Source organism: Cottoperca gobio, chromosome 4 (assembly GCF_900634415.1).
Source record: "Cottoperca gobio chromosome 4, fCotGob3.1, whole genome shotgun sequence".
Taxonomy (NCBI): Eukaryota; Metazoa; Chordata; class Actinopteri; order Perciformes; family Bovichtidae; genus Cottoperca; species Cottoperca gobio.
This window is the reverse complement of record NC_041358.1, coordinates 2,205,001-2,231,500: the sequence shown is the minus strand read 5'-3', so window position 1 is coordinate 2,231,500 and position 26,500 is coordinate 2,205,001. Positions and strand designations below refer to the sequence as shown.

The 26,500-nt window shown below is 41.2% G+C and overlaps 1 protein-coding gene across 6 annotated transcripts in view; it reads right to left on the bottom strand.

Moving 5' to 3' along the window:
* Nucleotides 1–2,535: 2,535 nt before the first annotated feature.
* The window catches only part of ect2 (epithelial cell transforming 2), a 46,971-nt gene continuing 23,006 nt past the window's right edge, over nt 2,536–26,500 (bottom strand). For 2 of the 6 annotated variants that reach the window (XM_029430352.1, XM_029430353.1), the window contains exons 10-27: nt 25,931–26,046; nt 25,367–25,429; nt 24,847–25,072; nt 24,512–24,697; nt 23,679–23,803; nt 22,503–22,622; nt 22,326–22,394; nt 21,845–21,955; nt 20,844–20,940; nt 20,561–20,642; nt 19,382–19,460; nt 17,343–17,462; nt 15,848–15,986; nt 13,680–13,834; nt 12,323–12,430; nt 10,258–10,392; nt 7,899–8,479; nt 2,536–3,701 (exon numbers count right to left, since the gene is read on the bottom strand). In XM_029430352.1, the coding sequence (XP_029286212.1) occupies nt 7,928–8,479; nt 10,258–10,392; nt 12,323–12,430; nt 13,680–13,834; nt 15,848–15,986; nt 17,343–17,462; nt 19,382–19,460; nt 20,561–20,642; nt 20,844–20,940; nt 21,845–21,955; nt 22,326–22,394; nt 22,503–22,622; nt 23,679–23,803; nt 24,512–24,697; nt 24,847–25,072; nt 25,367–25,429; nt 25,931–26,046 (2,483 nt within the window). In that variant the 3' untranslated portion in view covers nt 2,536–3,701; nt 7,899–7,927. Of the gene's footprint in view, nt 3,702–4,533; nt 4,649–7,898; nt 8,480–10,257; nt 10,393–12,322; nt 12,431–13,679; nt 13,835–15,847; nt 15,987–17,342; nt 17,463–19,381; nt 19,461–20,560; nt 20,643–20,843; nt 20,941–21,844; nt 21,956–22,325; nt 22,395–22,502; nt 22,623–23,678; nt 23,804–24,511; nt 24,698–24,846; nt 25,073–25,366; nt 25,430–25,930; nt 26,047–26,500 lie in introns of all 6 variants that reach the window. The other 4 variants (XR_003832185.1, XM_029430355.1, XM_029430354.1 and 1 more) reach the window with 4 other exon arrangements.

Sequence of the window (26,500 nt, the reverse complement as noted above, 5' to 3'; positions counted from 1 at the left end):
CTCCATCTCTCCCCTCGTATCCTCTTCTATCTATATCTCATATATCGCATCTCACTCTTATACATCTCTCTAATACATCTTACATATATCTTCTAGTCTCTATATCTATCCATCTCATATACATATCTCCATCATACGCTACATATCTACATTCCATCTACCTCTATATCTACATACATATATACTACATTCTATATATCTCTATATATCTATATATTATACATATATAATCTATCTATCTATATATATATACAACACAGATATATATATATATATCATATATAATACACATATATATATATATATATCATATATACATATATAGATACATATACATACATATATATACTATACAATACATTATAATACTACATATATTAATACACAGATATATACATATAATATATCGATTATACCATATACATATATATCAATATATATATATATATATACATATATACATATATATATTATATATATATACAGTATATCTCAAAAGTGAGTACAACCCTTTAGATTTTTGCAAATATTCTGTTATATCCTTTCAGGGGATAACATTATCCTACTGAAACTTTGATATAACTTAAAGTAGTCAGTGTGCTGCTTGAATAACAGTATAGATTTATTGTCCTTTGAAAATTACTCAGTACACAGCTGTTAATGTCTAAACAGCTGGCAACAAAAGTGAGTACACCCCATAGTGAACATGTCCTAATTGTGCCCAATGATGTTGTTTTCCCGCCCTGGTGTCATGTGACTCGTTAGTGTTACAAGGATTCAGGTGTAAATGATAAGCAGGGCTGTTAAATTTGGTGTTTTGGGCACAATTCTCTCTGAATGCTGGACAACATGGCACCTCATGGCAAGGAACTCTCTGAGCGGCTGAAAAAAAGGATTATTGCGCTTCACAAAGATGGCCTTGGCTATAAGAAGATTGCCAACACCATGAAAATGAGTTGCAGCACAGTGGCTAAGATCATACAGCGGTTTTCCAGGACAGGTTCCACTCGGAACAGGCCTCGCCAGGGTCGACCAAAGAAGTTGAGTCCACGTGCTCAGCGTCATATCCAGAGGTTGGTTTCCAAAAATAGACGTGCGAGTGCTTCCAGCATTGCTGCAGAGGTTGCAGAAGTGGGATGTCAGCCTGTCAGTGCCCAGACCATACGCCGCACACTGCATCAAATCGGTTTGTATGGCCGTCGCCCCAGACAGAAGCCCCTTCTGAAACCGATGCATAAGAAAGCCCGCAAACAGTTTGCTGAAGACAATGAATCCAAGAACATGAGTTACTGGAACCATGTCCTGTGGTCTGATGAGACCAAAATACCTGTTTGGGTCAGATGGTGTCCGGCGTGTGTGGCGGCACCCTGGTGAGGAGTACCAAGACAAATGTGTTTTGCCTACAGTCAAGCATGATGGTGGCAGCATCATGGTCTGGGGCTGCATGAGTGCTGCCGGCACTGGGGAGCTGCATTTCATTGAGGGACACATGAATTCCAATATATACTGTGACATCCTGCAGCAGAGCATGATCCCCTCTCTTCGGAAACTGGGCCGTAGGGCAGTTTTCCCAACATGATAATGACCCTAAACACACCTCCAAGATGACAACGGCCTTGCTGAAGAAGCTGAAGGTTAAGGTGATGGACTGGCCAAGTATGTCTCCAGACCTAAACCCAATTGAGCACATGTGGGGCATCCTCAAGAGGAAGGTGGAGGAGTGCAAGGTGTCCAACATCCGTGCGCTCCGTGATGTCGTCGTGGAGGAGTGGAAGAAGATTCCAGAAGCAACCTGTGCAGCTCTGGTGAATTCCATGCCCAGGAGGGTTAAAGCAGTGCTAGATAACAATGGTGGTCACACAAAATATTGACACTTTGGGCACAATTTAGACATGTTCACTATGGGGTGTACTCACTTTTGTTGCCAGCTGTTTAGACATTAACAGCTGTGTACTGAGTAATTTTCAAAGGACAATAAATCTATACTGTTATTCAAGCAGCACACTGACTACTTTAAGTTATATCAAAGTTTCAGTAGGATAATGTTATCCCCTGAAAGGATATAACAGAATATTTGCAAAAATCTAAAGGGTGTACTCACTTTTGAGATATACTGTATATATATATATATATACATACACACACACATATATATATACATATACATAAACTTACTCTGGGACATAAATAGGAAATGCAAACATTTGGTATGATTAGTCAGCATCACCTACAGACACACAGACAGACAGACAGGCAGACAGGCAGACACACAGACAGACACAGACACAGGCAGACACACACACACAGACAAACAGGCAGACAGACACACACACAGACAGGCAGACACACAGACAGGCAGACACACAGACAGGCAGACACACACACACAGACAGACAGACACACACACAGACAGGCAGACACACACACAGACAGGCAGACAGAGACACAGGCAGACACACACAGACAGACAGAGACACACAGACAGACAGAGACACAGACAGACACACAGTAGTAAAACAAGCTTAAACCTCGGGGTACATGTTTAAGTGCATTTAATACAGAGATTAAACAACAGGAGACACTGAAGCGCAATGAAAACAGCATTAAAGAAAAAACAGAAAAGTGGAAAACAACATAAATAGAAAGTGAAAAAATAATAAATATGTACACTAACACAGCATTCCTCCTCACACACAAACACACACACACACACAGTAAAAAGATATTTAAAAACGTAGACGAGCATAAGAACTTTTATTCTTCTCAACCGAATCTCTTAAATGATAAAATAGAAGCTTTATAAAAGCTGGAAACTATCATAAGTTTAAATGTTGAAGGTGGGTTAATAACAAGAAATATTATATCAGGTGATGACGTCTACCCCACTACAATAAAACATTAAAGGTTCATATAAAAAGCTCTCACAGAGTAAGGGCAACCTTTAACTAGTACATAAAACACAAAAAGAGCTTAACAACCTGCATTTGTTAAATAGAAATATCTGAACATTTAAAATAAATGTTATCTTACTTTCCCTAAGCGCAGGGACATTTGGGGCCACACAAAGTCCCCAGAGGACAGACATTTACTGATCTATAGTTAGTGTTCAACAGGCAACGTATAAACACTAAACTTAAAATAATGACGTATGTCCAGATTAACAATTGCAGACAAAAGCAGAGCATCCTTCATTTTTTAAGAGTAAGGCAAATGTTACAGTGGTAACCACACACCTGTAGCCCCGAGCACGGTGCAGTACCGTTCCAGTTGAGTCTTAATTCAAGCATTGTGCATGTTTGGAAAGACGCACCACACTGCCTGGTCAGGTGCGAGTTCTCAGCAACACAAAACACTTCTAGCTGAATGCACCAGGCTGATGAACATTTGGTTTATGGTTTTAACCCTTCTTGGACCTGAATGCCATTTTCTCTGGACTTGGAGAGTCTGTGAGGAGCTCCAGTTTGGACAAATGCTAGTTTGCCATAATTTACAGGTAGCTTCAACTTCAGACGCAGACACCTGTCTGCTCAGGTCTTGCTGTTAGTGGCAGTCAAGGCAAAGGAGGTGAAAAGATGGGTGGACTTGTGCTGGTGCTCCCCAGCAGCAGTGTCTCAGAAGAGGTGGGTGGTGGAACGACTGAATGTGTGGTACTTTCTCTCAAACATGGAAGGCAGATTGACCATGGAGGGTGAATGGCGTGCCTGTAAAAATATAAAACAGAGGAACAGATCAGAAAAAGAAAAACGTGCGTGAAGGCGGGGTGAGAAACACTTCAGGTAAAAATGTTTATACCCAGTTGTGTTGTTAAAGGATCACTCAGGCTTATTAAAACGTGGCTCTTATTAACATGTTATTCTCAACAGCAACACTATGACATCACAGCAACAAAGTCCAACGTGGCAAAAACATGAGCAGTCAGAAGAGCAACAAACCTCCGGGTTAGTTTAGAAGAGAAAACTAAAGGTGAAGTAGATCATTATTGTAAACATCCTTCCCACTTCCTGCTTCGCCCTAGTATAGTGACCTAGCTGTGTGCACACTAGGGGTGTACGTTTGAATGGCAGTTTACATTTGAAATAAAATTTGGTGGCCCTTACTTTAGCTTTTACCTCCTAATAAAGTGGTTTAGACCTGACACAGCTGTGAGCAGGAGGACAAGGTGTTCCCATTTCAAACAAGAAAGTCTGAGTGCATGTGTGAATATATGTTTAGTAAATGTTCACTCAACCATTCAACTCAGTTAGTTACCCTCCTATCTCTTTAAATGTGCACTTTTAAAAGCCTACGCAACCAGAAAGGATGTGAGCAGTCTAGCTTGCAGTCAGGAGTTTGTGTTTGTGTGTACAAAGACAAACGCTGTTACTCGTGCCGCTCTGCCTTCAAAGCCAAACTTTTACATTGAACTAATCAAGAAAGGAAACCTTTGCCAACACAATCACACTTCAGTAGCACACACACACACACACACACACGCACACACACACCTTCCTGTGATATATTACCAGCAGAGGTATTCTCGCGCTCAACACTTACGTTTACCCAGATGTGTTTTTATTGGCGTGTATGAAAAGGGGTTGATCACAACACTGTCACAGCAGCCTTTTAGCTGCTCCGTGGGCCGTACATCAAAGTCTCAGTCTATGGCCGACTGCAGGAGGAAAGCAGTGCAGAAACTAAGGTATGCAGAGTATTCTCTTATTCCATTCAGCCACTGTGCACCACCATCGGTGACAGTTAACTGTTCAAGTGCCCCCCTTACACAGTACCTGCAGGAATTATTAGCATTCTAATTCAAACACCCAAGAGTTGTTGTGCACCAACAACCACCAGGTGGCATATGTGAGTGAGGTGGAGCCCATGAAACACCTCCAGAATCCCCGTTTAGACAGCGTCTATGATCTAAATAAATCTAAGATTCGTTCTAATCAAAGTTTAATAAAACTAGGTTTAAAATGAATACAATCCAGATTTAAAATTAAGCAGAACTCTGTTGCACTATTAAAAACTAATCACGACATTGGAAATCCAAGTTGATTGATGTAAACCAAAATGAATTTGAGTTTAATCAATATTGATGTTTGCTTACCAAAAGAATTGAATAAATTAACACATTTTGCATCCTGTCAGAATTTATTAAGTAGGTGATAAAAGACGTGGAAGGGGGGACTGTTAACTTCCTTTGCTTTACTGTATTCCTAAACGCAACGTTGTTTGCTAGCTAGCTAAAAAGTCTTTGAGTTAGCGTAATGTTACTCATGATGGCTCGGCAGAGAAGCTCGAAGTTCTCCTCCTTAGAGAAGAACTTGTTATCGGAGCATGAAACTTAAGTCTGTGCCTTAACTTTCTTCAAGGATCTTGATCATTTTGCTCAATCCATCTCAAAAAGGCCATTTTAAAAGTTAAACCTCCTCAAGTGCAAGTTTAAAGTTTAACTGACATTTAAATGTAATCTTTTTATTTTTTTATTTTAGTGCATGATTTAAAGTTAAAACATGATTTAATTAGGTGTAAAAATGAATCGTTGTTGGACGATGTCAGCTGTACACCTCCAGCACAAAGCAGCAACATGCTGGGCCCAACCATCCGTGGATCCACTGAGCATGTGCAGGCCAACTATACGCTTATAAAAACGGTAAATTCACACAAATAAATTGATGAATTACATTTAAAGCCAAATTCACAAAAAGGTGTAAATAATAAATACTTTGCTGTAGACAATGTTTTACAAAGTGCATTAAGTTTTCCCTAAACAATAAATAAAACAAACCTGCACTATTTATAGGGAGGTTCATCCCACGCTAACAAAAGAGGATTGCGGCTCGTGTTTACAACAACATGAGATTAAAAGTGTCGACAGCTAATCAAACAATTAATAATAATAATAATAATAAATAATCAAAGCCGACCACAATGAAACATGTCAGGCTACAGCAGCAGATACGCAAACCTTTTATATGGTTAATAAACATATTTAAACGCTGCAGCACTGATCTCCCTCTGTATGTTTGAATAGTTTATGTATTGAAATGTAATTTACTTAACATCAGGCATTATCTATCCAACATAAAAGAAAGGAAAAAGTCCTTAAGCCGTCAACGACGAATACAAAACGGGGAGATTTGTGTTTAGAAAAGTCTCATCAAATAAAGCAAAATGGCAACAAAATATAATAAATACATATTTTTAGTACAATCAAATAAATGAATTAAAAATAAGAAAACCTCAAAAGTAATATGATTTAAGTAATTAATAAACTACGCTGTCCGAGCAGGTGGAAACCCAATTGAACATCATCTGTCGGCTCCTGGTTTTATTACGAGATCATTTTGGTTGGCGGGTCGGTTTTGGTTCTGAGCTTTGCGGGTGTTGTGCAGGTGCAGGACCGCTGCCTGGTGTTTAGGAACAGGATATCTGTCGTTACATAGCAGCTAGAAGTGCTGCTCTGTTTTGGATGGACCGCACACGGTACAGGACCCTCTGACACTTCACACACACACACACCAAGGAGAACCCAACTCAATCATGTAAATCATGTGTTAATAATTAGAACTGCTCTCACTAACGGCTCTTTGGAGGGTACGTCTCCAACACGCCTGGCCATGCCACTCTGTCATCATCGCATCTGTTACATGAGTCCTGACAGTCAGACATACAATTCTAAACCTATCAGGCTACAACTTCCTGTCTTGTAATTCACATGTATATGTGTAGCTCCCATCGGGTCCAACAGATCTGATAACTGCTCCTGGTTGTTGTAATATCCACACATCAAACAGCTCTAGATTTCAAAGTTAGAGCGGCTCATTTTCATCTCTTTGTTATATTGTATATTATAATTGTTAGGCATGCTGGGGGGCTTGTTTGAAACATACTATTGAGCTGCCCTTCCCACCCCAATAATTGTATTTCAGTTTAAATAATTAAAACTGATTAAACATACATACAGTCACACTGTAACATACTCAGTAGGTCGGCTTGTTTATGGTTCATTGTGAAATGGTTTAAGGATCTCTAAATAGACAACACGGTCATTCATAAGCATGAATATCTTTCAGACTGTCCATATAACTTGGGAGGTAAATAGGGACATGATGTGACCTGCCACCACAAGTTAAGGCTCCGATGAGATATCAGCCTGGCTGCCATGAGGACATTTTAATACAAGTGAGCTGTTTTTGTGTAAACTGCCAACTTCTTCGACTGTGCTGATGCACTTACATTAGTCCTTCAGCTCCTTCTAAAGAAGCTGCTTAGAGAAACAAAGACCTCTAGCTTAACCTCAGTAACACCTGTTCATTTTAATGATTAATAATCAAAACAACCCTTTATAATGTTCATGGATCTGCCTGTACTAAACAGTACATATATAAATACAATCATTTATAAGTGACCCCTCCCCCCGAGGAAAGCAGGCCTCCACCTGGAAGATATCTTTTATGTCCTTGCTCTACACCAACTCAGCTCCATTATACCCTTTTGTACACATCACTATTAATAGAAACCACCCAGTGAACATTCCCAGCCACCACCAACAGTTAGTAACCCGGGTGATTCATAGGAACAGCGTTGTTGCAAATCAACCCTTAAAATCTCTGCCCTGTACACCGATGTCAATCTCGAATGGGGAGAAGCATTACACCTGCAACACTTCCACACGTCTAACCCCCTCTTATCTAATCATTTGAGTTCAGCTGTATAGCAGACTCTTAATAATCTATTCCATCTTTGTCGTAGGGTCTCAGCTTCTAAAGAGTTGATTTGGGAGCAGAATGCAGCTGTGGTATGTGGATGTTAAAAGGCCAACAGTTCACAGCAGGTGGTAAGGATTCATTTTTAAATTAAACATGTTAAATTGGTGCACCCCGAGTTGAAACTAGACCACAATAATGTTTGCTCACGTCAGACTCCGTCAGAGATTAGCGATGGCTTAGAGCAGAGTCTCCCTGCGAGGACTGGTCAGGGCAGCCAAGCGTGGGTCCGATGGGACTTGAGGATCCCTGCATGACTCCGAAAAGGTCCTGCCTATGACATTAACAGGCTGAGGAGCCGGGAACCTTGGCTGGAACCCTACAGAGGACAGGTGTTTGGACACAAGCAGGCTAGATTTTGGATGGGAGTTTTTGGATTTGAGCTGAGTGGAGTTTCTGACGGCTGGATTGAAGGCGGAGGAGCCACGGGCTGAAGAAGTGGACTGTTGGGAAGTGTAGAGGCCTGACTGGGCTTGTGCTGGTTGGGACATTAACGGAGCATGAAGGATGGGCTTGGATTCTTGGGAACTAGGGTGATAGCTGGGGCAGAGACTTTGACTGAACTCAAGGGCAGGGTTAGGGCCGGGGCTGTGGGTAGGGCTGCAGGGGGTACGTATACAGAGAGGGACCCTGGCTCTGACAACAGGATGGTCCAGAGAGTTAGAGCGCTGCACCACAGCACTGCTCTTGGCAGAATCACCCAAACTGAACGTGGAGGCAGAGCGAGACATCTAGAGTACATAACAGAGGGGAGACACATATGGAGCAGGGATTTACATACGAGACAGGCAGAGAATAGACATGCTGAAACAAACTTCAAGGAGAGAGGATATCCTCAGAAGGTAAAGACAGAAACAACGGTCTTTATGTAAACGTGTATATAAGACGAGGGAGGACGTTCTGAACATCACAGGAAGTAAGGCTTTAAGATTTTAAATCGCAAACCTAGACAGACCAATACTGTATTTTTAAATAGAAAATGCACAACATCCTACACTGTTAAATCCTTAAACACACATTTAAAAGCTCCGATAATAAATTCTTAAGCATCTTGTTTGTAGTATTAGGCTAACGTTAGCAGCTGCTCTGCTGGATTTGGATGCGTTTACACTTCAGCAACCGCAGCGAAATGTATAATCCTCATGGATCATCTACTTGTGAGGCTCTTGCCCCAGTCCTTTAGCACGATATCATGTCTATAGCCATCAACATGCCTTTCAGAGCCTCGTCCTTTAGAGCCAAGTTTCTCAGCAGCCGCACTAAATGTTATTTTTTTGGATGCAATATTTATTGATGTCACTCTCTCTGTATTAAAGTGGCAGAGGCAAAAAAGAATAAAGCACTCTGTTTCCAGGGTTGACTGGGAATTACTGAAGCTCCATTGAGAAACTACTTTTGACAAATAGAAGTTGATTTCACAACTAATTGAGCTCAAATTGGCCAGGGATTCCATCGCATGTCATTCTGGTCTCTGCATACGCAAATGATCACATATTAACTAGTATTCATGAAAGAAGGACATGCGGTGGGAAGGAGGGCAACTCGTTAAAACTATAGACCAGGTGTATGATGAAGTGGAGATGCAAGTGAGATGGAATTAATTAGTTGTTAGACGATTGTGCTTATTGTGTATGAGATTGGACACAGTAATCCACAACATGCTAATCAACGGAGCGTTTCTAAACGTGCACATGCATTTGAGGCATGAACCAGTATTTATGCATCTGGGTGTTACCGTCACTAAATGTCATTTTACATTTTATTTTTGGCCTTGCAACAAAATGGCCAGAATCAAACTGACATGATGGGACATGATGGTTATATGGGATGCATCTTAACCAGTAGGCCTCTGGAGGACCAGTCACTCCTTAATGTTAACATCTGCTGCCAAACACCCTGCATGTACCCTGTGAGTGTGTGTGAATGGATATCCCAACTGAAGAGCGGCTGTGCACCTTGTATGGTAGCCTCTGACTCTGTATGAATGTGTGTGAACGACATGTGAGGTAGAGCACTTTGAGTGATCGCAAAGATTGGAAAAGCGCTGTATAAAATGTAGTCCATTACATCTGTGTGCCAGTGGAGACCAGGTAATAAGTTAGATGTTAGAAAGTGTGTAAACGGTGTGAAGAACGTCTTTAACTTCTTACTTACAGTGAACTTACGTATTCTAACACTGGCCATAATATAATGTGTGTAGGAAAATAAGTCTCCAAGTTGCTGAAATAACAAATAAATAAGTGTCCCTGTACTTTTAAGAGCATAAGCCCTTTTTCTACTTTGAATCACGGCAGATCAAAAGGGCTGACACGCACTGAAAGCTGTCGATTGATTGAGAGATCAGCTGCCTGGCTCTCAGCGAGGATGGAACCAGATGGACGGAGACTTCCAACAGCCAACCACCATTAATTGTGTTACGTTGATGATATAAAGGAGACTTTGACAAACAACTTGGACATGAGAAAGCACCTTTTTACAAATGTTTTTCAGTGTATATAAATAGACTTACAGCCAGCGTGGAGCTGCTGCCGATGCGGTTTTCACAACTCAGCCTCTGGCTTTTCTCATCCGGAGTACTGCTGGCCATGAACGCCCTCTGGATCACACGCTTCGGGGTCTTTGTGAATGAGAAGGCCCTCGTCACCTAGCACAAACACACACACACACACACACACTCTTAGCATTGTACAGAAATACATTTTCAGCCACCTCCTCTCAACTTCTGTAGATGACACTCTTTTTTATCTCTTTACACGTAGTATCCATCACGGCCGAGGCCAATTTTACAACCTGTTCATTATGTCTTCCAGACATTGTAACACATCGCTTACAGCACTTTGTGTCTGTACCCAACACATGGTTAGAAGCACAAGTGTAAAGGCTTTCATCAACAAAGTATAGAGTTATAATATTTGTAATTATTCAGTGTGGCCAAAATCTGAAAACAAATACCATAAATATACTGTTCTTTTTATTTGGAATTTGGTTAGCAAGAGACAAAGACATGTAGGGACATTTTACAGTAAATTAACTTGATCTCTCTGCTGAACAAACTATGTAATGACACCGTTTCTAAAATGCTTCAAACATATTCTCAGCATTTCGTTGATGCCACAATATCTACAACAGGCTATATTCATCTGGCAGGCTGTATAAATCACATTAAGTTGGCAACCAGCCACTCTATCAGTGTAAATGACCTGATAAACAGTTATTTGAGAAAGAAGATGTTTTGGACTTTTGCTTCATCACATAAGTTTTATCAAAATCAGGAACGCAATCACCGCCGTACCAAAACCTGACGCTATGTAACGACTGCTTTAGTGGAGAAGAGCTAAAAGAGTAGATGTCGTAATGTTTCTGTGTGAGTCTTTAAAGGCTGGTTCCTCTGCTATCTGAGCTTACACAAAGCCATTAGCCTGTGTGACAGTTACTGAGAAGGCTCACCAGCTGACACGTCACAGTGTTTATAAGAGGCCAAACATTTTGCCATTAGTAATACTATAATATGCAATTATTATGTGCTTTCATCTACTTAAGTAGTTGTCACGCACATAAAGAATACATGTAAACCTAATCCTTGGAAATAAAAGCTGTTGACCTCTGCATGTGTGGCCAATTTTAAAGTCACCATAATGCGAATAAGGAAAGGCAGAAACCTTTGTAATGAGAAAAAGAGAAATTGGTAGATTGACAGTGTGCCCCATGGCCTTTCTTTAATCTCTTAACCTTCACTGCTCTCAATTGTACCTTTTAAATGTTTCCTTTGTGACGTGATGTTTCTTCAGCTGCTTGTTCCAAACATTCTTTCAGGCAGTATCATGCTGATATTGCGTTAAATATTTAAATCCTTGAGCTGCCCTCTCTGGATAAGCTGGAAAGAGCATCTACATGTTTTTAAGGCAGACTTCAATCCCAGCCTATTGGTTTCATTACTGTACAATCACATCAAAGGGAAAAGTCTGCACTAGATGCTTAGAGTATAATTTCATTCATGCTTCTGTGTTATTCAGCGTGAAATAGTTTGCATATTTACCGAATGATCTGGACTACAGTGCAGAAGTCCTGTCAGCCTGAACTAGTGCTGTACCTGAAGGAGGACATTCAGGTTGACTTAGAGTCGGCACTTGAGGCCAATGTGTCTCTCTTGTGTGGCTGCTGAGAGCTCTGTCAGCTGAGGAGTCAATCACACTGGACGGCAGTAGAAGAGGTTGTACCAATGTCCGCTTTGAAACTAGTTTGGCCGTCTTCACTGCAATCAGTCGAGACCGACTGAGCCTGGAACGTCGCGCTGCCTTCTGTTTCTATCACTTAGTTTTGTCGTCCCAGTCGGTAATGGTGAGACACTCAGTTTGTAAAAGAACAGCGTCACATGCATTCATTCTTCGTTACTGTATAATGACACAGCTACTGTCGACTGACAGAATGTCAACTCGCGGGGGCTGATGATTCAAATCTACGTACAGGGGGCAGCCCTAGTCTGAACAGTGCTTGGCTGCTCAACATAAATATGTAATCATGACCCAGCCCTGGAAGAGGTGCAGTTGGGAAGGTTAATCGTGAGAAACCTTTACCTTTTTGGAGGTCTTCTTGATGGCCCTGGAGGCTTTGCTCAGGGTGCTGTCCATATCCTTGGTGCTGACCTGTAGTGAGTCTGGGTCTGTACACTGAATCAGGTCCTCCTGGTAACCACACAAAAAACAGCACATCCTCAAACTTAATATAATAAATGATGACCTGAACTCTGCAATTCATGCAATCAATGCCTATAGATAGGTTATGCTTTAGTTATAGTTGCGAGAGGGGATGTGTAGTAGCACTCACACAGACACACTGTCTTTATTTCTCTCTCCCCTCATCCTGCAGTGGGCTTGTTAACAAGCAGGGCTCTATCTCGTTGGTATTCACATTGTAGCGCTGACCCAGTGAAAACAGCATTAGGAATGCAGCTGCGAGATGGCAGCAGACCGGAGGCCAACATCGCCCCCTGCTGCTTACTCTGCTAAATACAGCAGACAGCCTCCCCTCCATGTCTTCTAGTGGACTCATCATCATTAAGCTGAATCAGCTCATAACAAGTTGCTTTTCCATGATTTCCTCAAATTATTTAAGGATACATTTGGCAATATTCTGTTTCTTTTAATTATGAAAAATCACATGAAAAGAATAAAACTGTAGGAATGGGTAAAAGTCCTACATGTGGAGCCTGTGTTCCTCTGTGCTCCGTTGTCTTACAACTACTAAAAGGACATCACTGAGCCACACTGTTGCACTGGCTGACATGTTCCTTCATTACCATGAACACACAAACAGGTTGATTTTTTAAGAACTTTACATTACATCCCTACGTCCTGTTGTCATTACATACATGAGCCGAGTCTCACTACACTCTCAGTCATCCTCTGGGAAATATTTTAAATAATGTCTACATTATTGTCAGTTTTTTCCAAATGACTCTATAGTGGGCGGTCCAAATGTGAATTTTAAACATTTGGTCTCCTCCTCATGTGCTACTGCGGCTTGTTATGTTGCATTGTTCTTCTGGTTCTGACCTTAGCCTGCCAGAACTTCCTGTAATTGGTTTAACAAAGTCTGAACCATCCAAAGAAATGTTTTCACGCTGCCAACTAATCGAACCATGCTTACATTTAATCTGGGCCAAGATCACATATTTTCATCGACCAAGGCTTCGGCTGTTAATCTGGACCATGGAAGTTTGACAAGTTCAAAGGTCCGGACCAAGCCATGCATGTGTGAAAGGGCCCGAGGAATCAGTGTAAACTTCTGTTTAGGGTGACACAGCTTTCGTTCCTGCTGCGATCTGACAAACTACATACTTTCTTTCCTCTCTGTGTGTGTGTGTGTGTGTGTGTGTGTGTGTGTGTGTGTGTGTGTGTGTGTGTGTGTGTGTGTGTGTGTGTGTCTTCTCACCGCATCAGCCCTGCAGATGGTGTTGGCGACATGGCGGCAAAGTGTTCGCAGCCAGGCACTTTTAACTGTTTCCTCTCCAGTCAGTTGGAAGCTGAACAACAAGTTCTCCTGTTCAGTTGGAGGGTGAACCACCAGGGCGAATGCATTCGCACACTCTGAAGGGAGGAAGTGAAAGAGCGAGAGAAGGACAGACAGTGATGGAGTGAGAGAGAGAAAATAATGAACAGTGACAAAAAAGAAGGGAGGAGAAGATGTGGCCAGTGAAGAGATTGAGATAAATAAGATAGAAAAGGATGGATAATGGAGGGAGGGTGTTGAACGGGGAGGGAGGGTGGAGATGCCGATGGAAAGAGAGCAGCAGACAAAGTGTTGGGGGAAAAACATGCAAGACAAATCAACTTCAGTGCTTCATCAAAAGTCCATAAGCATCACACATGACCGTCACCCTGCATCATGAAAAGTGGGATCCTAGAGCGACCTCTGAGCACGTAAACCTCCAGGACTCCGCAAAGTAAAGTTAGGGAGAAATGCACTAGAAATGTTTTAGGTTCAAGAGTCATCTCTGCCTCACATTTGTTAGCTGTCCGGTGCCTTTTGCAGCCTCATTTATCTTCCCAAGGATAATCATTTGAATTGTTTTGAATTACCAGTTTCACTTATTTAATATTTGTGACAACAGCACTATTCTTTATCTAGGCAGAGGGTATATTAGAGATACAGTATGTCTCAAACACACCTAAATAAAACAAAAAGCAGGACATATAGTTGCTAAAAGAGACATCAGCTTAATGTGGAGCCCTGCAGGTACAGAGATGCTCTTTTATATAACAAATCACTGAGCAGTAATTCTAATATCAAACTAATAGGATTGACGTAAGGTATACAGTATGTCACTGTTCACAGTCCACTGTATTTACAGTGAGCGTCTACATCCTGCCCTCAGCATGTCCTGCTAACAATATGCCACTGCAATGACTCACATGTTGTAGATGCAAATGGTGACCTAAATGTAAACTATACAAGTTTACAAACAAGCCTGTTTTATGGGGAGTAGTGAACAAGCGGAGTGATTTTGGACACAGTTCAGGTCTTCACTCCTCTTCATCATGTCCACCAAGAGGAGGAACCAAATGCAGGTGAGCAGGAGTGAATATGTATACAATGGGGATTAAAAAGTGTATTTGCCACTTCCAAGTCTGTTTCCATGGCAAACTGCAATCAAAGCCAAATTATTAAAGTCATATTTGTGTAGCTCAACGACTTAAAACAACTTGATCTTAGATTTCATCTCATTAACTATAGATTGTGTGCACCTTATGTGACCACTGACCACTTTCCTCTCCCTAAATCTTTTGTTCCCTGTGAACAGCCATTCATTTCATTTCTTCTATGAAAATCAACTTGCATACATTTTTATCACCAATGTGAGCGAATTAAAAGTGTAAGCGTGTCTGTCCTAAAGCAACAGTCAGGTTCCCGTATGAACATTGAGAAATAAGTTTCTCTTGCTTTATTCAACCCCTCATGTTCATACCGCACATGAAAGCATCACTGTTGTCAAACTCCTCAGCAGGATAAGTTAGACAAACTGCTGTTTGCAGTATGAAAGCCGTGCAACATGATGACGCCTCATATGCTCTGTTGTTTGCAGAGAAGGAGGACTGTTGAGTTCCCCATCACTTACATTGAAGGTGCATTAGGAAGAGGTGTCTCCATGGCCAGTATGTCAAATCTGTTGCGATGTCCATACAGTCAACTGACCATTGTTTTAAGATTTTAAAAAAATCATACAAGTAATTCTATTAGAAGTTGGTGGACAAATGCAAGTGAAAACCAAGTTCTGAATTACCTACTAATTAGCAGTCTTAAATTAAGAAATGACAAAAGTCACATTATACTTTCATCATAACATCGTAACATCGTAACATCCAGGCTCGCTGTGGGTTTTAACAGCTCAGATCTCAAGAGTGTCGAGCATCCTTGAATGAACATACTGGAAAATAGCTTCTGCAATAAACTGTATTCAAATAAATAAAGTAGTGATCTTGGAGTAGGTTTGTCAATATTTAGGGACACTCAAGCACTTGTGAGTATTACTGCTGAGTGCAGATAGCGATGACATGCAGATGAAGTGACGAGCCTGAGTGTGCATGTTGTTGCTGTGTTACCCTCCGTGTCCTGCAGGTCCAGCACTCTTCGAATCTGGGACAGCGGCATCAGCGTGATGTGTTTGAGCGGGGCAGGTGGTCTCGTCTGTCCCAGCGGACTTTTAAATGTATTGATCACCTTGTGTCGTTTCCTGGCAATCTGCAGAGAGGCACACACACACACACACAAAATGACTAAATGTGAAGAAAGGCGACTTGTGTGGTTGCGATTTAAAATCGAGTGTAAGTGCATTTTGCAGAGTGTGGGTGAAGCTGCAATCGGTTGCTTGGCAATAAATCAATGAGGCCTTCATAGGAGGTAAACGATGCAACTCATTAATGCCACATTAATTAGATGCTGAGAGCAGAAAGAGAGAGAGGAGGAGGAGGAGGAGGAAGAGAAAGGATAAAATAGGACACTACATCATTGGTCATTGTTATTTTGGCAGTGTGAGTGAAGAGGGTGAGAGGTTATATGAATACAAGAGTTAATCAATGCTTAGAGATGATGAAGAGGAGGAGTGGGGTCACCTATTCTAAAACATTCACTCAATATACATACAAGACAACATGGAAACATGAAATCCAAGTATGCTGTTACACGCACGCAAGTGTCATCTTTGTCCTGATTAGCTGCTCCACACACACACACACACACACACACACACACACACACACACACACACACACAGGTTTAAGAACATACTGAGTCTCCCGTAACAAACAATGAACAGAGGAAGGAAGACGCAGGAGATGGAGGTATTTAGACTCACAGATTACATCACTGGTTAAATGATATCAGAGTTTAACAGGATGAACATAGAACGTGCGTTCTGCAGCTACTTATTGTAATTCTACATTTACAATATTGGAACTAGTTGATCTCCATTGAATTCTAAATATACAACATATCCAAACTGCAACCAACACACCAAATTAGCATCACAGATATAACTGCCATCAGATTAAAGCTTTTCATTTGTGTTTACATGTATTAAAAATGCTAAAATGACTTTCAACTATTTTAAACAAAGTTTTATTTCAGTTTGACAATCTCTGAACATGATGCAACATCTCTCTGCATCCTCCAGTCCTGTCTGCTCACACAGTTCTTGACTGCCATGACTGTGTTTGTTAAGAACAGTTTGAACTGCATCCTTTTAGTTCAACAGGATGTAGAAGAGGCAGTGGAGAGAGACAGAACAGGGGATGTGACTGAACAGTAGGGAGGGTGTTATCAAACTCTGAACAAGCTTTACATATAGGTCTAAAACATAGTGAAATAAAGTGACTGTACATGTGATTCACTCTCAATGAATCTCAAAAAGGTGGATTCATTGTTGAGTCTCTCTGTTCATAAAAGTGGATGGTGGATTATCTTGAAATTATTAATAGGTCAAGATTCAAGTAAGAGGTTAATTGTCTTACCTAAAGACCTGACTGATGGTTAGACAGGTACATTAGGTGTTCGTAGTAAGATTGTCAAACGTTTATTGGTGTTTGCGTGCATCCTCACCTCAAGGCAGTCATTGAAGAGGAAGAGTGTGACCTGTTCTCCACGGTCACAAGGCTGGTCTCCCAGGGCAATTGTTTCTACTCTGTACACCAGACTGCGATGAGAGGACAGCAAGTTGGCCTGCAGAGAAGACAAAGCACAGAAAGTAAGAGCAACGTGTGGAGAATGATAGCTGAAACTAAGAGAGACAGAGATTAGGTTTGAAGAGAGAGAAACACCGTAACAGTGACGATGGTGACCACGGCGCATGCAGATGCGGCAACCAGTAGCTCCTATAGACTTTGCAACATATGACAGAAATCACTCATCAACATGGGAAAAGGAAGCGCGAGGATTAGTGCAGCAAACCTTGAGACGATCACCCAGTCAGACCGAACGCCTACGAAAGTGTGAACCGATGAAGCTATAGCAGCTCTACAGGACTGTTGAGTGCACAGACTTACACACGTTCAGAGATGCCACCAACCAGAAGAACCACATCAACAATCATACATCAGCAAATGTGTTGAGCTTTGATGAATGGAGAGGTGAAAGCCCTATCCAGAGACAAAAGGGCTGCCTTTTGGTCAGGTGACAAGGAAGCATACAGCACTGCCAGAGCAAGACTGAACGCTAACATCAAGGAGGCATCAGGAGAGACTGGAGAGAGACCTCAACACCAACAACACCAAAGATACGTGGCAGCTGATCTGGAATATCACAGGCTGCAAAAGCATCTACATCATGTGTGAGGACACGTTGCCATACGAGAGTCACACAGGCATGCAAATTATCAGGGCTGAACAATTTGACAAAAATGCAAAACCTAGGGGAGCCCGGGGCACCCCGACATGGAGAGAACTCTGTTGTGAAGTCTGCATACAACACAATCATCATCGGCTGGATCACAAACAATGATGAGACTTCACATCAGGAGGAAATCAACAGTCTTGCAGAGGGCTGCTCGGAGAACAACCTACAGCTCAAAGTCAGCACAACCAAAGAGCTGATCAATGATTTTAGAAAAAAGGAGGCAAAGAGACATACACATACACATACACACACACACACACACACACACACACACACACACACACGTCTACATCAATAGAGCTGAGGTGGAACAAGTGAACCTGGGAATTAGCATCACAAACAACCTGACATGGTCACACACCTCATCTCTGGTTAAGAACGTTCAGAGACCGATGAATTTGTTTTTATGAAACTTTGTTAAGTTCTTGTTAACTTTTACAGAAGAGCAATAGAAAGCATCCTGACTTTTCTCTCTCTCTCTCTCTCTCTCCCTCTCTTTCCCCCTCTCGCTCTCCCTCTCTTTCGCCCTCTCCCGCTCCCCCTCTCGCCCTCTCCCTCTCGCTCTCCCTCTCTCTCTCCCTCTCTTTCCCCCTCTCGCTCTCCCTCTCGCTCTCCCTCTCTTTCCCTCTCTCTCGCCCTCTCCCGCTCCCCCTCTCGCCCTCTCCCTCTCGCTCTCCCTCGCCCTCTCCCGCTCTCCCTCTCCCTCTCGCTCTCCCTCTCTTTCCTCAGGCTGTGAGACTCATCCTTCACGCTCCACCATAAAAAATAATGTAGCATAAACAGACAGCAACTGCAGTTCATTGAGCAGCCCTGTGTTGTACAATGACAATAAGTTAACCTTGAAACATTATAAAAAGGACTGCCAGACTGGGATAATAGGATAAAGGCTAAGTATTGGAAAGTAGACGGGAAGGTTATGGAGCAAAGAAGGAGTAACAGAGGCCGTTTTAAAACAGGCTTCATTTGTTGCAAAGTCTATTACCTTCAGTGGGACGACATTACACTGATGTGCAGGTCATATGCATTATATCTCTACCACTTCTTTAAGAAGCTAAATATATTTGTAATGTCTCCCACATCAACAAAACGGCCTGGTTGATTGACGACTGGCTGACATCTGGTAGAAAACATCATCCTGTCGCAGTGAGCATGTAAAATACACTTGCATATCTAATATTGACAAATACGTTTTCAGGCACAGTCAACATAACCACAGTGATTTGAACAACAGCAATAATTTAACTTACAGGACAGCCATCAACTTCATAAACAACATCAAAGATCTGCTTCTGGCCTTCAGTCTTCCTTTTGTCCTCATTGATGTGACTTGTGGGGAAGAAAGGGAAAAACAACAATTGTGATAATCCATCACTTGTCTTGGTCGTTCCTCGGGGGAAAAGCATTTTCTGGTTGGACCTTCTCAAATATGAGGATTTCTTTTTATATTATTATAAATTGAACATCTCCTTGGACTGCTGGTAAATGGCCTCTTCGTGTTTTTTATGACCTTTTTTATCGGGTAATTAATTCATTGGATATTCGTAAGCATAATCAACAAGGAAAATAATCATTAGCTGCAGCTCTACTTCTGGTTACTAGAAACATTTTCTATTAAACAAACATAAAAATAAACAACTTAGCAATTACATATTTCTAATAGCATTCATTTACCAATGAAGAACTCAAACTATCTTTAAAGATTGAATAAATCCACTTATCTCAGATTTGTTTTTTGGGACCAAATGTTAGAAAGTAAAACATACGAGAACATTAACTATTTAGAGAAAGGGGACCAGTTATTGATAAGCTTGCCTAAAAAAAGAACACCTTTGCTTATGTCAGAGGGCAAAACATCAGTGATCAAAAGATCACATATTTAAAAGCTGAGCTGATTGTTTAAACGGTTTTCTAGTAACAGAGTTGAGCACCAGATGACTTGCTTGTTCTGTCCGAATCAGCTCAGCAGGTGACATTGAGTGATCCAGCGTATCGTATATTGTCAGGTGGGAGTGTAAGTTATTTGGATAATTACCAGCTGGACACATGTTTTTCCCAATGGAGTGTGAATCAAGGCGGGACCATGCAACATTTAAATTTCCGAATAATTTAAGTGGTACAATAATTTCCTGCATTACCACTGTATCTTCTTTATTATGCGTATTGTACGTTTCGTGCCATACATTGCTTGGAAGCACACACCTTTGTTAGAAGTCATGCTGTTGTTTTGACTACAGAATGTGAGCATAATGTGACACTCGTTTCTGGCTAAATCATGACTCAACAATGGTCACTTACTACAAGTTGAACCTACATAATGCTCAAGACTTAGTATGATAGGAGAGAGTTCACCTGAGGTGTTGGAAATGATGGAATATTGCTGGCTGTGTGATCATCACAAAAGAAAAGGTAAGGTCACGGCAACTCACGTCATGACTTCTTTCAGAGACTCGATTGCTTTCTCCAGTGTTATCTTGTCTGGGTTGTCATCTGGCGTATGCTTCTTTATGTCTGAAACGGTGGAAGAAAGGGAACGTTTGGTAAGAAACAGACAGGCAGGAAGAGATGAAAAACATGTAGACAAAGGAGAGTACAAAGTGAGGAAAAGAAAGAATTATCAACAGGAAGTGATGGAGGCCGGTATGGAAGGAGAAGGGGAAAAAGAAAGGAGGGATGTAATTGTCTCTCTTAACAAAGGGCTGTGCACGTTACCGTTAAGAAGAAGGGCCACACTAGGGAGTCTCTGTACAGGTCTGATGAGCAGCTCCACCAGTGTCTGCCTGCCGCACTCTGGCTTGGACTGGTTGATCTATAGAATGAAAGCATTAGTGTGACAGCATGTGTGTGTGTGGACCTCAGCTACACATTGAATAGGGAGACAAACGTTTACATTGCATGCTAACCAGCAGCACACTGAAGGTCAATCCGCTGAAATGTACAAGTGTCCACTAGACTTTGTGAACTTTTAAGTGAGCAACCCACAGTGGATGGAGATGTGCTGTTGACAACAAATATGACACATTTATTGCTGTAAATCTGCAGCAGGGCAGTAATAGGATTTCTGCCATACCCCAAGCTACAAACTTATTTGAACTGTAGTAGTGATACACAATACTGCTCTCTGTCAGACAGAGAGGACAGTCTCAGTAGTAAGAACACCGCGTCTCCAGTGTCTGAATCTAACAGTCAAACGCTCAGCTGTGGAAATCAACATACTCAGACTTGTGTGGATTGAATGGAATTATTCTAAATAGGACGCATTGCTACGTGTAATGATCTCGCCTTCAGCTTACTCTTATATACTCTACCCAGATAATAGAAAACCCGCTTTCTCAGTCACAGGACATTCAAGAAATCAACTTGCTTGAAGACACCGACTGTAACCGACCGTACATGTGAAGGCACTGAACCGCTCGCAGTAGACCAAGAGGACGCAACATAAACGGGAAATGATATGTAAAGATAGGAAACAAATATCTAACGCACAACGACTAAACTGTCAAAGGTAATGCCGTAACCTGGGACGAATAGACATTACTTCATTTTAAGAGACATTAATTGTATTTAGTTTGTAGTGTGCAGTGTCATATACATGAGGTTTCCCGTTTTTTATTTTCTTTGCCACCTCTTGCAAGTTTCTTATGCAAAACTGTCCGTACGTGTCGTCCACCGTTCAGGCAAACAAGCATGCAGCACAAATGAAAAGGTCATACCTTGAGAAAAGCATGGAAGCGTGGCTTTTGTTTCTCACAGCGAACAATTGTCTCCTTGTTCATTTCAAAAAAGTTGACAAAGGGTGGGTAGGCCTTCACCAGCTCATAAGACTGCAAAGAGAGAAGATGAAGATCCACACAGATACAAGCGTGAGGTTTCATAGATAGATAAGAAGCATTCAACACAGCATCACAGGCTACACATCTCAGACAAGCGTTCATGTCCCCACAGTGCCTGATCAGTGGTTGTTATAACCAACATGCCAAATAGACTATTTCTGATACTTGTTAAAACATTATTGTTTGATAGATAATGTTAACTTACCATTTACACTAATATTACTCAACAAAACTGCAAAACCTTTCTTAGAGTCTCCTATAGATGAGCAACAGCATACATTACCATATGCATGTACTTTGTTGAAAAAACATGCTGATATGCAAAGTGTCTGCATACTAGCAGAGATGTGTTTGTACTCACATATTTGAGAATGATATCTCCGACACTCCTGTCATCTGACCAGTCTGTCAGGAGCTCCTCAAGGTCACTCTGATCAACAAACATAAAGAAAACAACAGGTCAACAATGCCTCAAGAACTAAACCACCACAATCATGTTTAGACTTGCTTTTGATAGAAACAGCTGAGGACACACTACCTTTATTCTAGTGTGAACATCGTAGATTTCTGGGATGCTTCCAAATATGGTCTTCATTTCTTCTTGGGCAAGGATGGGTCCTCCCACCTGCCCCTCTTTCTCCAATGGAAGCTTGAAAAGCTTCAAATAAAAAACAGATATAAGAGAAGTGCACAGACGCAACTAAATCTAAATGTTCCACAAAATGTCATTAAAAAACCATCAGTGAGCAATACTCAGTATAGCATCAGTTTGAGCCATTAGGACAGTAACAACACACACATCACATCAGGTGTCGATTCCTCTAGTTTACATGAGGTCGCAGTGTCAGTCAACAAGAAGTCAGCATTGGAGTTCAGTTTCACAACTATAGCTCAGTTAATGTGCTCCACCAGTTCAAGGAAACAATTACAAGTTGCTGCATTTTAGTTGTAGACCTCTTCATGTGAAAATGGCATTAAAGAGACGGACAGGAAACTATTTCATTGGATAGTTTTGGCGACTGTCATCTGTGGAAAAATCTAATTACGTACAGCAAGACTTGTACCATGTGCAGCCTCAGTAAATGGCTGTAAGATGAAAAAAGGAACTGTTGCACTCAATATAGATCAAGTAAGTTTTCCATTCAGTGTAACTGAGAAGTGAAAATGGAGAATGGATTAGTCAAAGGCAGTAATCAACAGCACTACGACTCTATATATCTCTGGATTATGGAGTCAGCCTGTGCGTTCCTTTGATATATGGCAGGGTATTCAAGCCGCGCCGGCATCTTTTAGATTCAACACAAAGAAGTCCATGAGGGCTAACCTTATATTCCCAAATATCATTAAAATCAGGCAGGTTTTTGTTCAGACAAGGAACAGTTAAACCCAGTAGAATACAACAGAGAAGACAGATGACGAGAGAGGGAGGATAGATGTTTGAGGCAGAAAGAGAGTGAGACGGGTAGAGAAAGAGTGAAAGAAAAGTCCAAATGGACGGAGGAAGAGACCAAGAAAAAAGAATAAAAGAGTTTGAATTGGAGGGAGATAGAAAGAGGCTCCCTCAGTGGCCAGCTGCCTGACTCTATGCAGGGACTAACTGATAAGACAGCATGCAAACACCGCCACCTTTAATGGTTGTAGTTTAGCCGTTGTCATTGGCAACCAACTGGCCAACCTGTGAGGGAGTGTAAGAATCATCCAGACACACAGTTACCTGTAGGATGGTGCTTAAAATGTCTACATAGTTGCTCTCAGTCTGGTAGAGCTCCTTCGAGACCTGCCACCTGGCTGACTGCCTGGATGGAACCGGAGTGGAACTCTTGGATGGCTTAGAACTCTCTGGAGGAACAAGACAGGGAGGGAGGGAGGCTGTTCATACTGACGCAAGGACAGACACTGCCAGGTGTCAATCTGCAAAACATTCTTTTATGAAGCACTATTGAAATTAGGGCAGAATCAAAATAGTGAAATATTCTCAATTGTCTCGATAAAACTTAATGTACAGACTACTGGTACATTATACATTGTTGCAGTTACTGATAGTTTTGCTAAAGAGAAAACATTTAGGTCTGTAGTACACACTGGACATAGACAATCATTTTTTGTTCCATGTTGTTTATCCTGTACACACGACATCTATTAGTCTGTCCGTCCTGGGAGAGGGATCCCTCCTCAGTCTCTCCCTGACGTTTCTTCAGAACAAATTTAACAATACAATTCATTTGTCAACAAAGATCTGAAGATTTGTGCCTTTCATCTGAATGAGTAAGGCAGGGAATGCTTTGTTGTATAAGTGTAAAGGTGCTACGCCACCTGTTGGATGAGGGGAGAAGGTGTGAAAGCTCCTCAGAAGGGGATTTATTTTTCACTCGCAATACAACACTTGTGCCGCCAGGCCAGTTGACTCTAAATCTTTTCAAATACATTGGTAAAACGTACACACAAGAGTTCTTTCATCCTTCTAACAACTACTTTATATTAGCCTCGAGTTGGCCTGGTATCTGCCAACAATATCAGCACAGTTGTACTCTTAAAGCAAAACCTGACCTGAAGTTCCTGGCTGCTGCTGCTGCTCCCCCTCTTGTTGTAGAAGAGTACTTGTCCCCAGGTAGGACCTTTTCCTCCTCTCTTCCCTACCTGTCCTAATCCTGCTTTCTCTGGATTTCCTTCTTCTTATCATATTCCTGGTCACAGCATTGTCTCTGCTCTCTGAACTGTTCCCTAATCTGTCTTCTGAAATAGAGAGGGGTTCATCTCGTTACTGTTTTCTTAAGAAGAAGAATCAACCATATCCTTTAAGTAACTGTCAACCACAGAAAAGAAAAAGAGTTTTCGGGTGGATCAAGCAGGTGTTTTCCAGTCCTTCATCATTGTCCTCTTACCTGCCAAGGCCTTGCATGTCTCAGGGGTATTAGAGATGTCCAGCAGAGAACCTATGGACAGGGAGTGCTCTGCTGACGGCCTTTTGCGTGGCGGAGGGAAGGGCGAGATCTCTGTCTCCTTGGTGAGCTGAGCCAGCGTGTCCCTGAGGCGCCGACGCTTCCGGTTACTGTTGGGGGTGGTGAGGGAGAGGAGGGACACTGCCTTCTTCATGGCTGGGCTGTCATTCTGAAATAGAGTGGAACACAAGATTATTACAAGATGAGTAAAAAAAGATAGAAACATGGAGGTAAGAAGAAAACAACTTTTTTCAATGAATATGTTTATCTTAGACATCCCAAATGTCATACTGTGGTGTTATTGCATGTATAAATCCTGATTCCTGGTTGTATAATGCTGTTCACGTCTTATACACATACAAAGACAGACAGTGTGGTTTGCATTTCACATGTGTGCAGTATCCTTTAGGTGAGTGTTTATAAAAGTGGCTTGAATGAGTAACATTGCTCATAATACACTCACCTTCTCGTAGAGGTACATGGACTCTCCGGCCCGAGCGTCCATCTGAATGCTTCCCCAGAACCACTACCATAGAAGAGAGAGCACTGTTTTACAGAGCTCTGGGTTAGGACTGAGGTAGGAGAGACTATAATGACATAAACGTCCCTTTGACAATCAATACAACTGGCAGAGTAAAGGAAGGGTCATATGGATTGTGGGCTTATAACAACATCCAAACCACCACTCTACCTCGGCTCAAATTATTCATCCACTGGAATGTGGAACTCTATTATTGATCTTTCTTTCCGACAGCACAGACGTAGAGGGAGACTAGAGACCGTCTCAATTGAGGATTTATCTAAAACGCATCCTGATCAGATGATCAGCATTCTGTTTAGGACAAAAACTGAGCGGATTCATTATGTCCGCCTTCCGGCTGCATCTTGCTGTAGCAAAACATTGTGTACAGAGTATATCGATTCTACTGTTTTGTCAAGATAGTACTCGACCAGTATCAGAGGCGTCACACTTGTTTGTCTTTCCAAGCAGCCCCGAAACAAACTCTACTCTTTTAAAACTACCTACCTCCTGCTTGACCACAAAGAGTTTCCTGGAGGGAGAACATGGCAGCTCCTTCACAGAGTTTTCCTCCACCACCATGTGTGTACTCCGGTCATCTCCAACCTCAAGATAACTGCCACCTTAGATACAAGAAACAGGGAGATGACAAGGACAAAGTATATACATATGCATACACATAAATCTTTATATATATATATATATATATATATATATTAATATAAATATTATTATTATATATATATAAATAAATTAAAATAAACATCTAATATAAATATAATATAATATAATATATACATATACAATATATATATATATTATATATAAATTATATATATATACTATACAATATTAGATAAATATATATATATATATATATAAATATATATATATATACATTTATATATAAATATATACATATATATATACATACATATATATATATATATATATATATACACATATATATACACATATATATACATATATATATACATCACATATATATATATACAATATTATACACATATATATATATATTATATATATATAATATACACACATATTATATATACA